This window comes from Rhinoraja longicauda, chromosome 23 (assembly GCF_053455715.1).
Source record: "Rhinoraja longicauda isolate Sanriku21f chromosome 23, sRhiLon1.1, whole genome shotgun sequence".
Lineage (NCBI taxonomy): Eukaryota > Metazoa > Chordata > Chondrichthyes > Rajiformes > Arhynchobatidae > Rhinoraja > Rhinoraja longicauda.
In genome coordinates this window covers 31,862,406-31,878,728 of record NC_135975.1, presented here as the reverse complement: position 1 = coordinate 31,878,728, position 16,323 = coordinate 31,862,406, and the positions used below count along the sequence as shown (strand labels likewise).

The window sequence follows — 16,323 nt, the reverse complement described above, 5'->3', positions numbered from 1 at the left end:
TCTTTCAACATATGACAGTCCTCCAGGGCCCTGTACAACTGCAGAAGGACCTCTTTGCTCCTATACTCAACTCCTCTTGTTATGAAGGCCAACATTCCATTGGCTTTCTTCACTGCCTGCTGTACCTGCATGCTTCCTTTCAGTGACTAAGACACCCAGATCACGTTGTACGTCCCCTTTTCCTAACTTGACACCATTCAAATAATAATCTGCCTTCCTATTCTTACCACCAAAGTGGATAACCTCACACTTATCCACATTAAACTGCATCTGCCATGCATCCGCCCACTCACACAACCTGTCCAAGTCACTGGACAGGAGATGAGAGTACAGATAGATACAGGATGCCCGTACTCAATCATGCCAGCGCATACCTTCAAAAAGATGGAGAACAAACCAAAACTGCACAAAGCAAAGAGGCGGTTTGTGTCCTACTCCAACCACACACTGGAACACATTGGGTGTGTGGAATTGACCACAACATATAAAGACTGCACCCTTGACGTTGAGTATCATGTGGTCGAGGCTGATGGCAAGTCAGGGGCAGACAGTGCCAGATTGAACCTGATACAAAGGCTCCACAACATCGAACATGTGACACTCGGGTGCTGTCCGTGTGGAGTTTGCATGTTCTTCCTGTGACCGCGTGGGTTTCGTCTGGGTGCTCCGGTTTCCTCCCACATCTCCAAAGATGAACGGGTTTTAAGATTAATTAGGTGCGTTAAAAAATTGTAAATAGTCCCTAGTGTTTGCGTGGCATAGTGGCAGTGTGCAGGGGTTGCTAGTCGGCGCGGACTCGGTGGGCCGAAGGGCCTGTTTCCATGCTGTATCTCTAAGCTGAAAAACATTCGGAGATACTGTACATCTTTCAGCTCTCTCCCCCTACTGCAATCAGCCTGAGGAAGGGTCCCAACCCGAAACGTCACCTTCTCCATGTTCTCCAGAGATGCTGCCTGACCCGCTGAGTTACTCCAGCACTTTTTTATAAAGAAAAGCTTTTGTTTACATGCAAGCCAATTAAATCAGATAATACTATAACTTAATACAGTCAAGGCACACACAAGTCCAATAGGTAGAGCAAAGGGAAAAATATCAGAGTACAGAATATAAGAAAATAACTGCAAATGCTGGTACAAATCGAAGGTATTTATTCACAAAATGCTGGAGTAACTCAGCAGGTCAGGCAGCATCTCAGGAGAGAAGGAATTCCTTCTCCCCTGAGATGCTGCCTGACCTGCTGAGTTACTCCAGCATTTTGTGATTAGAGTACAGAATATAATTTGAGGAATTTTAGCTGCACAGTTCCAGATAAAATGTCTAATGTCCGCAATAAGGCAGAGGTACAAGGAGAAACAATGAACTGCAGATAAAAGGACACAAAATGCTGGAGTATCTTAGCGAGCCAGGGAACATCTCTGGAGAACATGAATAGGCGACGTTTCAGGTCGAGACCATTATTCAAACTTCCTCTGTCTGAAGAAGGGTCCTGACCCGAAATGTCGGACACTTTATAACCTTGCGTGCAAGCCAGCATCTGCAGATCCTTGTTTCTCCAAGGAACTGTAGGTGCTGGTTTACAAATATAATGACAGCAAACGCTGCAGTAACTCAGCGGGCCAGGCAGCATCACCGGAGATCACGGATGTGACATTTGTGAAGGAAGGTCCTGACCCGAAACCTCACATGTCCACGTTCTCCAGAGATGCTGCCTGACCCTCGGAGTTATTCCAACGCTTTGTGTTTGCAAAGAGGTAGGTCGGAAGATTGGGGCTGCACACTGGCTGAGAGGTGATACATAATGCAACTTAATGTTTAGGTGTCTTACACAAACATGACTTCAGCGTTCCATCTCGTAGTCTGCTTTATTATGAATGAAAGTAAAAGAGAAATGTGCAAGTCAAGAATTCAGATTGTCCTGAATAATTGAGTGGCGACCTAGTGTAAAGTAGCGCCTAAAATGTAATCAAAACACATTTAGGGTAGTAAGCTCTCAAAATCTGCGACGGTCGTAGCAATCAGTATCGGTTCGGGTCAGGTGCTATGTTTGACTGATCAATTTGACTGATCATTTGCGTGGCACAGTGGTAGAGTTGCTGCCTCACAGCGCAGAGGCCTGGGTTCGATCCTGACCACGGGCACTGTCTGTACAGAGTTGAGTTTGGGTTTAACGTATTGTCACGTGTACTGAGGTGCGGTGAAAAGCTTTTGTCGCCTGCTAACCAGTCGGCAAAAAGACAACGCACGAGTTTGTAAGTTCTCCCCGTGACTGCGTGGGTTTTCCCCGGGCACTCGGGTTTCCTCCCACACTCCAAAGGCGTACAGGCTTGCAGGTTAACTGGCTTCGGTAAAAAAAATGTTAAATTGTCTCTTGAGTGTGGGATGGTGTTCGTGTGCGGGGATCGCTGGTCGGCAAGGACTCGGTAGGTCGGAAGATTGGGGCTGCACACTGGCTGAGAGGTGATACATAATACGCTGTGTCACCAAACTAAACTAAACTAAACTAGACTTAACACAATGGGTTTGAACGCAAGTTTGTGACATGATCGGGTAATAATAGACAATAGACAATAGGGTGCAGGAGTAGGCCATTCGGCCCTTCGAGCCAGCACCGCCATTCAACGTGATCATGGCTGATCATTCACACCATAATGACACCAGAAACATGCAAGTCATTTAGTGCTTGCGTCAGGGGTAACAGGATTTCCTTGATGATCCTTTTGTTATTTGCATATATTTTAACCATGTTTCCAGCAAGGTGCTTGATGCTCTGCATTAGGCTGTTTTGTTGTTATACATTGAGTTTCTGCCTGAATGCTGATTGAATGAATCTGCAATTTTCTGTCAAATCTCCTTGACAGAAGCAACAGGGAAAGAGAAACACATAATCACAGGCAATACAAAGCCAATTTAAAACAGTGTGATACACAAGGCAGCTCAACGATTACTCTTCTGCATGCAGTCTCCCTTAGTTTTAATGGAACCAGGTCTATTCCACTCTTCCCCAACACTAGGAGATCCTCTTCGTAGTAATAACAAGCTTGTTATCAGTCCGCCCAGGCCTACCTGATCTCCCGGTTGCCAAACACTTTAACTCCCCCTCCCATTACCTCGCTGACCTTACTCACCTGGGTAGCATTGCCAACTTTCTCACTCCCAAATAAGGGACAAGGTGACGTCACCGCCCCACGCCCCACGTGACCTCACCCAGCCAGCGGACACGTGCTCCCGCTCCACCAATGGCGGCTGCCGGAGCCGGGAGGTGGGTTGCTACGCAACTTTCGTTAGGCGAGCGCACTCGGCCCCGCTACCCGAACACACTCCATTAGCCTACAGTGTCCGGGCCTACAGCGGCCCCTGGGCCTACAGTGTCCGGGCCTACAGCGGCCCCTGGGCCTACAGTGTCCGGGCCTACTGATGTCAGGGGGGCGGGGCAAAGGAAGGATATATGTGGAGACAGGAAGATAGAGGGAGAACTGGGAAGGGGGAGGGGAAGAGAGGGACAGAGGAACTATCTGAAGTTGGAGAAGTCGATGTTCCTACCACTGGGCTGCAAGCTGCCCAAGCGAAATATGAGGTGCTGTTCCTCCAACCCTCAGAGTAAAGATCACTGGGAGAACGTGCAAACGCCAGGCACGGGCAGCGCCCGAGGTCAGGATGGAAGGTGGGTCCTTGGCGCTCAGTGGCTCTACCAGCTGTGCCACTGTGCCGCCTTTCCGCCGCTCTGCTGATCTGCTGCTGATAGTGTGTGTGCTATCAGACTGGCCAGCACGCGGCAGAGGCAGAGGTTTCCCCACCTGTGGCAAAACTGAAGCATTTGCTGCAAAGCCACAATCGTTGGAGATCGCCATTGTCAGTTGAGTGAAAGAGTGTCTCTTCCGCCCCAGGGCGGCTTCAGTGACAATCTTTTTATTTTTGTTACGTCCCAAATAAATAAAAATAGGTAAAATATTTAAATGCCATAAAGAACCATGAGGGATCGTTCATAGAGCACAAAGTGCTGGAGTAACTCAGCAGGTCAGGCAGCATCCCTGGAGGACATGAACAGATTATGATGGTTTGGGTCTGGAGATGGGTCTCGAACCAAAACATTACCTATCCATGTCCTCCGCAGATACCGCTTGACTCTCTGATTTACTCCAGCACTTTGTATACTGTGCAAGATTTTACCATCAACAGTTCTTTGTGCCTCTTATGGGAATTGTATTCTTGCAAATATTTACATTCCTGAGAACACAGAACATGAAAACAGGAATGGGTGACGTTTCGGGTCGAGACCCTTCTTCAACCTGTCCCGCTGAGTTACTCCAGCATTTTGTGTCTACCTTCGATATAAACCAGCATCTGCAGCTCCTTCCTGCGTATAAAGTCACAGCACCGGTTGGCACTGTGGCGCAGCGGTAGAGTCGCTGCCTCACAGCGCCATAGGCCCGGGTTCCATCCTGACTGCAGGTTCTGTCTGTGCATTGTTTGTACGTTCTCCCCGTGACTGCATGGGTTTTCCCCTGGTGCCCCGGTTTCCCCCCACACTCCAAAGACGTGCAGGTTTGCAGGTTAATTGGCCCTCCGTAAGTTGCCCCGAGTATGTAGAGTAGATCTAGCGTACGGGTGGCCATTGGTTGGCACGGACTCGGTGGTCTGAAGGGCCTGTTTCCAACCTGTCATTTTAAACTAAACTAAATTAAACTAAAGTCTAAAGTCATAGAGCCAACCAAGATGCTCCATCTACACTACCACCTACAGTCTCCACTACCACCTCCATCTACAGTCCCACCTGCCTGCATTGGGCCCATATTCCCCTCTAAACCCTACCAATCCAAGTACCTGTCCAAATGTCTCTTGTAGCTGGAAAGGATGCAGAGAAGATTTACGAGGCTGTTGCCAGGATTCAAGGGCCTGAACTTTAGGCAGTGGTTGAGCAGGCTTGGGCTCTATTCTTTGGAGCGCAGGAGGGTGAGGGGAATAGATAAGCTGGGGAATGAAGAACTAGAAGACATAGGTTCAAGGTGAGAAGGGAAAGATTGAATATGACCCCAAGGGGGCAACTTTTTTCACACGGAGGGTGATGGGTGTATTTAACGAGCTGCCAGAGGAGGTATTGAGGCAAGACTCAACGAGAGAATATGTTCTTACCCACATATTCCTTGACAGTTTCCACATTACTTTTCTATGCACTTTTCTTTGTTCAGTTGTTCAAGTGAACAACATCCAACAATTGCAAACAAAATGAATTTAAAAGAGAGTTAGATAGAGCTCTGGGGGCTGGCGGAATCAAGGGATATGGGGAGAAGGCAGGCACGGGTTCCTGATTGTGGATGATCAGCCATGATCACAATGAATGGGGTGCTGGCTCGAAGGGCCAAGTGGCCTCCTCCTGCACCTATTTCCTCTGTTTTCTATGTTTCTATTCCCAACACAACTCAATTTCTCTAAGGACATTTTTCCTAAATTCATTTTGTTTGTAATTGTTGAATGTTGTTCACTTGAATATTTGAACATTAGAAAAGTTCAACACAGGGACAGGCCCTTCAGCCCACAATGTCTGAGTTGATCATGATGCCCCTATCCAAATCCCCTTCAAACTTTGTCGTTGTATCTGCCTACCTCCACCACCTCCTCTGCATAGAATATGTTGTATGTTCTAAAACATAGGGTGACACAGTGGCGCAGCGGTAGGGCTACTGCCTGACAGCGTCAGAGACCAGGGTTCGATCCTGACTAAGGGTGCTTGTCTGTGCGGAGTTTGTACATTTGTACGTTCTCCCCGTGACCTGCGTGGGTTTTCTCCAAGATCTTCGGTTTCCTCCCACACTCCAAAGACGTACAGGTGATTTGTGGGTTATTTGGATTGGTATAAGTGTAAAATTGGCCCTAGTGTGTGTAAGGATAGTGTGTAAGTGTGCGGGGTTCGCTGGTTGGCACGGGCTCGGTGGGCCGAAGGGCGCCTTTCTGCGCTGTATCTCTAAATTTTAAAAAACCAAGCCTTCCAGATAGTCGCCGTTCTCGTTACAATATCATAGTTTAGAAAAGTCCACGAATGCGCAGAAAGTTTTGCCCCAAACTGGATATCGGAAACTTCCTCCCTGAGGTCAGTCTGAAGAAGGGCCCCGACCCAAAATGTCACCTGTCCACATTCTCTTGGAAAATGGATGAACGCCTGGCCCACTGAGTTACTCCGGCACTTGGAGCCTTTTTTTTTGTTGTAAGCCAGCATCTGCTTGTTTCTCCTTCTGAGGAAAGAAAGCACAGCAACGGAACAGGCCCTTCTGCTGACAATGTCCGTGACGATCGTGTGGCCAAGATCAACTAGTCTCCTCTGCCTAAATATGATCCATACCCCTCCATTGCCTGCATGTCCCTGTGCCTATCCTACAGCCCCACCACCTCCCCTGACACTCACCCCCCTAACCCCTGTGCAAAATAAACTGAGATGATGATAAAGTGTAAGGAGCAAAGCTGGTGATGTATTTATTCCAGTTAACACAGGTTACAATTTAAACTAACAGGGGACTGGGACAGGAAATATAATATTGAATTAATGTGGTCTTAAATGGACCCAGGACTGAACCGCACTGTTACTACGGCTCGCTCAGCAGAAATAAGTGATTGTATTAGGTCGCTGTGAGATATTCAACGTATATAATGTTGTAAAATGTAAATTGAGCGTGATGGGATATGACACCATGTCTGGAACAGGATTAAACGCTTTGGGAATACAGTACTATTATTACAACTTGCAGAAACCTTGGATAAATCCAGCCAGCGGTTGCATAATTGGTTATTCAATCCCGAGCCCTGCTCACAGCCGAGGCCAGGAACAGTGAGGTGGCTTTGCCAAGTGGAGTGAATGTGCCGACTGTGCTCGCTCGGGCACTGCCTTTTTCCTGTGGGCTCCTTTACACCATGTCTGAGGCTGGCCGCCGGACAGACAGACAGACAGGGGCTCTTTTGTTAACCGGGCCTGACTTATTCTGATCCCTTAAATGCCGGCTGCTAGCTCCACAAATAGGAGATAATAGCTGGGGGAGGGAGGGAGAGGGGAAGAAGGGGAAGAAGGGGAGAAGGGGAGAAGGGGAGAAGGGGAGAGGGGGAGAGGGGAGAGGGGAGAAGGGGAGAGGGGAGAAGGGGAGAGGGGAGAAGGGGAGAGGGGAGAAGGGGAGAGGGGAGAGGGGAGAAGGGGAGAAGGGGAGAGGGGAGAGGGGAGAAGGGGAGAAGGGGAGAAGGGGAGAAGGGGAGAAGGGGAGAGAGAAAGAAGGGAAGAAGGGGAGAGGGGAGAGGGGAGAAGGGGAGAGAGAAAGAAGGGAAGAAGGGGAGAGGGGAGAAGGGGAGAAGGGGAGAGGGGAGAAGGGGAGAAGGGGAGAGGGGAGAGGGGAGAAGGGGAAAGGGGAGAAGGGGAGAGGGGAGAAGGGGAGAGGGGAGAAGGGGAGAGGGGAGAGGGGAGAAGGGGAGAAGGGGAGAGGGGAGAAGGGGAGAAGGGGAGAGGGGAGAAGGGGAGAAGGGGAGAGGGGAGAAGGGGAGAAGGGGAGAGGGGAGAGGGGAGAAGGGGAGAGGGGAGAAGGGGAGAGAGAAAGAAGGGAAGAAGGGGAGAGGGGAGAAGGGGAGAAGGGGAGAGGGGAGAGGGGAGAAGGGGAGAGGGGAGAGGGGAGAAGGGGAGAAGGGGAGAGGGGAGAAGGGGAGAAGGGGAGAGGGGAGAAGGGGAGAAGGGGAGAGGGGAGAAGGGGAGAGGGGAGAGGGGAGAAGGGGAGAGGGGAGAAGGGGAGAGGGGAGAAGGGGAGAGGGGAGAAGGGGAGAAGGGGAGAGGGGAGAAGGGGAGAAGGGGAGAGGGGAGAAGGGGAGAAGGGGAGAGGGGAGAAGGGGAGAGAGAAAGAAGGGAAGAAGGGGAGAGGGGAGAAGGGGAGAAGGGGAGAGGGGAGAGGGGAGAAGGGGAGAAGGGGAGAAGGGGAGAGGGGAGAAGGGGAGAGGGGAGAAGGGGAGAGGGGAGAAGGGGAGAGGGGAGAGGGGGTGGTGAAAGTGTAAAAGGGATGGAGGCGACGAGGTGCATGTCGCCGGCTCTTGATATTCGGTGGGACGAGAAGCTCACCATTAAATTGTCAACCCGCCCCAACGCGTCAATGGAAAATATTTAACCCATGAAACCCTGTGGCGCAGCGATAGAGTTGCTGCCTCACAGCGCCAGAGACCCAGCTTCGACCCGAACTACGGGTGCTGTCTGTGCGGAGTTTCCACGTTCTCCCCGTGACCACGTGGGTTTTCTCCGGGTGCTCCGGTTTCCTCCCACACTCCAAAGATACGCAGATTTGTTTAGTTTAGGGCGGCACGGTGGCGCAGAGGTAGAGTTGCTGCCTGACAGTGCCAGAGACCCGGGTTCAATCCCGACTCCGGGTGCTGTCTGTACAGATTAATTGGCTTCAGTAAGTTGTAAGTTGTTCCTCGTGTGTCGGATAGTACTCGTGTACAGGGTGACTGCTGGTCGGCGTGGACTCGGTGTGCCAAAGGGCCTATTTCCAAGCTCCAAAGTCTCTCTAAAGTCTAAAGTCAAGTCTAAAGTAAAAAAACAGGGCCAGAGTAACTCAGTAGGTCAGGCAGCATCTCAGGAGAACATGGATAGGTGACGTGTTGGGGCAAACTGAAGGAGGGTCCTAATCCAAAACATCACCTATCACCTATTAGTTTAGTTTAGTTTAGTTTAGTTTAGAGATGCAGCGTAAAAACAGGCCCTTCAGCCCACCGAGTCCGCACCAAACAATGACCACCCGTACACTAGTTCTATCTGACACACGAGGGACAATTTACAGACGCAAATCAACCTACAAACCTGCACGTCTTTGGGATGTGGGAGGAAGTCGGAGCACCCGGAGAAAACCCATGCGGTGGGTGACAGGAAGAACGTGCAAACTCCGCACAGACAGCACCCGCAGCCAGGATCGAACCACGGATCTCTGGCTCTTTGAGGCAGTAACTCTACCGCTGCGCCACCGTGTTGACCCTCTATGTTCTACGGGGGATGCTGCCTGACCCGCTGAGCCACTCCAGCACAGTGGGGGTCCTTGATTCTCCTGCGTGTCTTTGAATGGGACACGAATTGCAACGTCTTTGTAAGCTCTTATTATCGTCTCCCCAGCTGAAAGTGTAAACCACCTGGTGTGGCACACGTCTTTCCCGTTCATTAGAAACATGCAAAAGAGGTGCAGGAGTGGGCCATTCGGCCCTTCGAGCCAGCACCGCTAGTTCAATATGATCACGGCTGATCATCCACAATCCTGCTTTCTCCCCACATCCCTTGATTCCGTCAGCCCTTAAGAGCTATTCATTCTCCCAGGTCCCTGCGAGCACTGGTGATGCATTAACAAACGCAGCCTTTGTTGCAGGGGGTTTCAAGCCTCCTGCTCTGTTGCCGGCCAAACTTCCAACACAAAATTACTTGTTTTTTAAAAATAAATCCACCTGGCTTGAATGTGTGTCGATGGAGCCTTTGATTATTGTATGTATTTTGTAAGAACGTGAAGGGTACAAGATGGCGCTGGGAGCGTGGCCACTCTTGCGAACTGCTTCAGTGCAATCTCATATTCTCACACTCTTGTGCTTAACTATAATTGTGTTTGTGTGTCGTAAGATTTGTACTGACCTGTATGCAAAAAGGAATTACACTTTACCTCGGTACCTGTGTGGTGGAGCGGTGCTGGCTCGAAGGGCCAAATGGCCTCCTCCTACACCTATTTTCTATGTGACAATACAGTACCATTGTTATGTGGTTTCATCGAAGGCAGGGTGGACCTGATTCACCAGTCTTTAATCTGTGAATAACTGATGCATCAAGATTAAGCTATTTTAAACCTTTACGCTGGAATTTAATATTTCTGATCTTTCAACTTCTTCAATAATCTGAGAAAGGGCAGCACGGTGGCGCAGCGGTAGAGTTGCTGCCTTACAGCGCCAGAGACCCCGGTTCCATCCTGACTACGGGCGCCGTCTGTACGGAGTTTTGTACCTGCTCCCCGTGACCCGCGTTGGGTTTTCTCCAAGATCTTGGGTTTCCACCCACACTCCAAAGACGTCCAGGTTTGTAGGTTAATTGGCTTGGTATAAATGCAAATCGTCCCAAGTGTGGTGTAGGATAGTGCTAGTGTGCGGGGATCGCTGGTTGGCATGGGCCCGGTGGGCCGAAGGGCCTGTTTGCGACCCGCATCTCAAAACTAAACTAAAAATATTGGAGAAACAAGGAACTGTAGCTGCTGGTTTACAAAAAAAAGACACAAAGTGCTGGAGTAACTCAGCGGGTCAGGCAGCATCTCTGGAGAAGGTGACGTTTTGGGTATCTCCAAAAATTCTCTGATTATTGATGCAGTTAAAAGATCAGAAAAATTAACCTCCAGCATAAAGCTTTTAAAATGGCTTAATCTTGATTAATCGGAAAATATATATTTTTAAAATTTGTTTATTTTCCGGTCAATACAATACAACAGATTGACCGTACATTTGTGAAAGTCAAATAGTGCAAAATCATTGTATCAAAAATAAAACAATATAATCACACATGATATTTTCTGACCGAAAAATAAAGGTGTAGGCAGAAGCCAAAGCTTGATGTGCTCCCTTTAATACTTAACAAAATAGAACTTAAAAAATACACAACATCATAAGATTTAGATTTAGATTTTTAGATTTAGAGATACAGCGCAGAAACAGGCCCTTCGGCCCACCGGATCTGCGCCGCCCAGCGATCCCCGCACACTAACACTATCCTACACCCACTAGGGACAATTTTTACATTTGCCCAGCCAATTAACCTACATACCTGCACGTCTTTGGAGTGTGGGAGGAAACCGAAGATCTCGGAGAAAACCCACGCAGGTCACGGGGAGAACGTACAAACTCCATACAGACGGCGCCCGTAGTCGGGATCGAACCTGAGTCTCCGGCGCTGCATTCGCTGTAAGGCAAATGTCATAAGTCAGAAGCAGATAAACGAAACACAAATCTAGTCACGACCCATCGTTTCTGTCATGCTAGTCATTTCTCAGTGCTGATCACATATTTTGTATCTTTCAAATATATTATTTTTGAACATTTTCTTGAATTTACACATATTACTACACTCTTTTCATATCATATCATATCATATATATACAGCCGGAAACAGGCCTTTTCGGCCCTCCAAGTCCGTGCCGCCCAGTGATCCCCGTACACTAACACTATCCTACACCCACTAGGGACAATTTTTTACATTTACCCAGCCAATTAACCTACATACCTGTACGTCTTTGGAGTGTGGGAGGAAACCGAAGATCTCGGAGTAAACCCACGCAGGTCACGGGGAGAACGTACAAACTCCTTACAGTGCAGCACCCGTAGTCAGGATCGAACCTGAGTCTCCGGCGCTGCATTCGCTGTAAAGCAGCAACTCTACCGCTGCGCTACCGTGCATTTCATTGTTGCAACAATTCATTGTTGCAACTATTCCATAAATTGACCCCTTTAACAGTCACACATCTATTTTTCACATTTGTTCTTACCCTCATTTTGGCAAATATATCATTACCCTAGAGGGGGATACCTGCTCTCCCTCACTGAAAACAAACCTTAGGTTATTTGCTTGCTTCACATCCCTCACTCGGGCACTGAGAGGTGGTTTGGTGGCACAGGGGGTTTGGAAGGACTCTGCTTCACACCATGGCGTTTTGCTTTGTTTCCAAAACGACGCTGCTCATGGCTGGAAGCTTCAAACAAAGAAACATGTTGGAAATCAAAGCTAGACACACAATGCTGGAGTAACTCAGCGGGACAGGCAACATCTCTGGAGAGAAGGAATGGGTGACGTTCCGGGTCGAGACCCTTCTTCAGACCTTCTTCGGTTGGAAATCCCCGGCTACCTCAGGGAACGATAGAACCTGTTAGTGAATAACAGGGTGGTGGGTGTATGGAACAAGCTGCCAGAGGAGGTTGTTAAACAGAGACATAGAAAATAGTTGCAGCAGGAGGCCATTTGGCCCTTCGAGCCAGCACCGCCATTCATTGTGATCATGGCTGATCATCCACAATCAGTAACCTGTGCCTGCCTTCTCCCCATATCTCTTGATTCCACTCGCCCCATCTGTATCTAACTCTCTTTTAAATTCATCCAGTGAATTGGCCTCCACTGCCTTCTGTGGCAGAGAATTCCACAAATTCACAACTCTCTGGGTGAAAAAGTTTTTCTCACCTCAGTTTTAAATGGCCTCCCCTTTATACTTAGACTGTGGCCCCTGGTTCTGAACTCCCCCAACATTGGGAACATTTTTCCTGCATCCAGCTTGTCCAGTCCTTTTATAATTTTTATATGTCTGTATAAGATCCCCTCTCATCCTTCTAAACTTTAGTTGAGGCTGGGACTATCGCAACGTTTAAGAAACAGTTAAACAGGTACATGGATAGGACCAGTTTGGAGGGATATGGACCAAGCGCAGGCAGGTGGGACTAGTGTAGCTGGGACATGTTGGCCGGTGTGGGCAGGTTGGGCCGAAGGGCCTGTTTCCGCACTGTATCACTCCATCGCAGCAAGTTCTGATACCCTGCTGCCCGGGCCATTTGTTGTTCGGTTTCAATGTCAGAACTCGGCCCAATGCTTCGGACCATTGTTCGGGAGTGTCAAACCACCTGTTGGGATGATGGCAGGGTTTTGCTCGGCACAGCTGCTAACAGCTTCTTCTGATTGCTCCCCGCACTTCGGCAGCCCACAGCTGCACCTCCAATCCTTTAGCAGGCAGGCCCGAGTTTTTTTTAAAAAAGCAGAGGCTGCACTTCCCTCGAAACCACCATCGGAATTTAGCGAGAGTGGAAATCACTGCAGGATTTGAAGCTGAGAGAAGACTGACCGGCTCACCGATCAAGGGTAGACACCCCGACTTTAGCCCCCAGGTGTGGAAGCCCTCGCTCATTAAGGCCGCTTCTAGGACTTACAGCAGTACCGCCCATCAAGTGACCGTCTCGCTCTTTCCGCCTACTTCACTTTCAACTCTTTTGATCCACTGGAACAAACTCAAAATATCCTGCTTTAAGTCTGCGCTATTATATCCAGAGGGGTCACCTGGAAAGACCGGCGAGCTGCCGAGATGGTCTCCCTCCAGAATCCCAGACAATCGTAGCACGTGACAACAGTTTCATTGTTTGCGGTCAGGCTAATGATTTTCAAAGAGCAGATGATTAAATAATTCTTATCTGTTTTTTTTTTTTTAACGATTGAACGCGTGGACCGAGCCAGCGAGATGGGAAGAGATGCTTTATTGTGCAGCTGAACTTTGCATGGGCTTTTGTCGGAGATTAAACCTTTCTTAAAAAAAAAACCTCTCTCCGCGTTTGTCCCCACCAGAAACTCCAAGCATCGAGAAGTTGTTATCAAAGGACTGGAAGGACAAGCTCCTCGCCATGGGATCGGGACACATCGGGGAGATTAAAGGTTGGGTAAATGATCAATTCAATTTGTCCTTGCACCCTCTCCCTGCTTTGTATTTGTGTTTGTGTGCCTTTTGTGATTATTTGTTGTATGTGTGTGTGTGTGTGTGTGTGTGTGTGTGTGTGTGTGTGTGTGGGGCTGTGTTTGTGTGTGTGCGTTCGTGTGTGTGTGTGCGTGTTTGCTTGTGTGTGTCTGTGTTTGTGTATGTGTGTGTGTGTGTCTGTTTATTTGTGTGTGGCTTTTGCGTGAGCGTGTGTGTACGTGCGTGTGTCCATGTTTGTGTGTGTGTGTGTGTGTGTGTGTGTGTCTGTTTGTGTGTCCGTGTCTATGTTTGTGTGTCTATGTCCGCGTATCTGAGTTTGTGCGTGAGTTTGTTTGTGTGTATCTCTTTTGAGTGCGTGTCTGTGTGTGTGTGTGTCTGAATTTGTGCGTCTGTATCTGTGTTTGTGTGTGTGCGTGCGTGCGTGCCCGTGTATGTCGGTGTGTGTCTGAGATTGTGTGTGTGTGTGTGTGTGTGTGTCTGTTTATTTGTGTGTGGCTTTTGCGTGAGCGTGTGTGCCTGCATGTGTGTACGTGCGTGTGTCCATGTTTGTGTGTGTGTGTGTGTGTGTGTGTCTGTTTGTGTGTCCGTGTCTATGTTTGTGTGTCTATGTCCGCGTATCTGAGTTTGTGCGTGAGTTTGTTTGCGTGTATCTCTTTTGAGTGTGTGTCTGAATTTGTGCGTCTGTATCTGTGTTTGTGTGTGTGCGTGCGTGCGTGCGTGCCCGTGTATGTTGGTGTGTGTCTGAGATTGTGTGTGTGTGTGTCAGTGTGTGTACATCTCTGTGGTCTGTGTGTGTTTAAAGAAAGTAACTTAACTGTAAACCTAACAGGATGCAAGCCACTGAAAATAACTTTGAACGGCACGATATTTTCGTCAGGCCTCCTAATTTATTTGTGCAACTTTACAAAGCCATCTCATGTCATATTTGGGCAAGGATCTGGTGATGTTCAGTAGTTCTGACGAAAAGTCAGGGTTTTTATTCCGGAACCTGATTTGGTTTCTGCTTGTTCATTAAAGAGAGCAAAGTGGCAATTCCAGTAATGGGCTCGCGAAGAAGAGAGTTACTGTTTTATAAATATGTTTAATAATGCACAGCTTTGAGACTGTAGGTCCTGTTTATTCTGCCACGTCTGACCTCCACATAATGTCAGTGGAACAATAAGAAACGAGGATAGCCCAGTCTAGACAACAGCTCCTTAAATACACCAGCATTGTCAATTAAACTTAAAACACCCATTGACTGCTGTCCACAGTTCAAAAGGTTTCACCCACCATTTTCAATGTAGATCAAATGCTGTCTAATGGACTAGTGGTAGTTCTGAGCCTTTTGTTTTAAATATGGAACAGATACTTAAGAATGTGAGTTATTGCAGTTTACAAACCATTCGAAAACATGACATTCTCGAACCATTTTGGTCAAAGGTTCCCCAGTTAGCTATTAAGAACACTTTTTCTGACGGGGCCTGTTTATTCCGTGGTTCATCTGTGCCTTGAAGCTGGACGGAGTGCTGCTGCAAATCTCTTGCCTCTTTGTAATCTTCTCCCGAGGATGATTACCTACCGCTCTAGTGCGGGTGCAGCACAACACACTGGGCCAACTTCCATGGGCCGCTGAGAGAAGACAATCGACATTCCTGCCGTGAAAGCAGCAGCTTCTTTTCTCCTCGTGACATTTTAGCAGAAGGTCTTTTCTGTTTTTGCCGTCCCTTCAAACACACACATCTAAAGGGCCAGGCCGCACAGTGAGCTGTTAAAAACAGCCTCTGGTTTATTCATCCCGCAGACTAGCTGCCTGCCGTGACACTAGCGATTATTGTCTGTTGTTGGGAGAGTTGCCCTCCTGGGGCAAATGAATCTCACGCGCACCTTCTTGTGGGGTCATCTGCCCTGTCCAAGAGTCCAGCACGGAGCCTGGTGCAGCCGGGAGCACGAGCCTGGTGAGGCCAGGCCAGCTGGGAACACAGGGCCTGGTGAGGCCGGGCCAGAGGGGAGAAGGGAGCCTGGTGCGGCCGGGAGCACGAGGCCTGGTGAGGCCGGCACTAGCCGGGAGCACGGGGCCTAGTGAGGCCGGGCCAGAGGGGAGAAGGGAGCCTGGTGAGGCTAGGCCAGCCGGGAGCATGGGGCCTGGTGAGGCCGGGAGCACGGAGCCTGGTGAAGCTGGGAGCACGGGGCCTGGTGAGGCCGGGCGAATGGGGCCTGGTGAGGCCGGGCCAGCCGGGAACACAAGGCCTGGTGAGGCCGGGCCAGAGGGGAGAAGGGAGCCTGGTGAGGCTAGGCCAGCCGGGAGCACGGGGCCTGGTGAGGCCGGGACTAGCCGGGAGCATGGAGACTGGTGAGGCCGGGCAGCCGGGAGCACGGGGCCTGGTGAGGCCGGGACTAGCCAGGAGCATGGAGACCAGATCATTTCATACACAAGCTGAAGGAAAGCAGGAATGTAAACTCCCATGTCGTAGGATCACAAACACACTATTATGGTCTGGAATTACTGGCTTGTAAATGGGACTCTGTGTGTGTGTGTGTATGTGTGTACATGTGTCTACATGTGTTTGTGTACATTTGTGTATGTGTGTGTGTGTGTGTGTGTGTGTGCCTACATGTGTTTGTGTACATTTATGTGTATGTGTGTGTGTCTACATGTGTTTGTGTACATTTATGTGTATGTGTGTGTGTCTACATGTGTTTGTGTACATTTATGTATGTGTGTGTGTCTACATGTGTTTGTGTACATTTATGTATGTGTGCGTGTCTACATGTGTGTGTACATTTGTGTGTATGTGTGCATGTGGCCACGTGTGTGTGTGTGTGTGTGTGCATGTGTCTGTGTGTGTGTCCATTTTGGTTTGTGTATATTTGT

At 49.1% G+C, this 16,323-nt stretch overlaps 1 protein-coding gene across 5 annotated transcripts in view; it reads left to right on the top strand.

Moving 5' to 3' along the window:
* Nucleotides 1-16,323, top strand: part of sox5 (SRY-box transcription factor 5) — a 278,595-nt gene that overhangs the window by 105,112 nt on the left and 157,160 nt on the right. For all 5 annotated transcript variants that reach the window (XM_078420000.1, XM_078420002.1, XM_078419999.1 and 2 more), the window contains exon 4: nt 13,343-13,429. In XM_078420000.1, the coding sequence (XP_078276126.1) occupies nt 13,343-13,429 (87 nt within the window). The remainder of the gene's footprint in view (nt 1-13,342; nt 13,430-16,323) is intronic.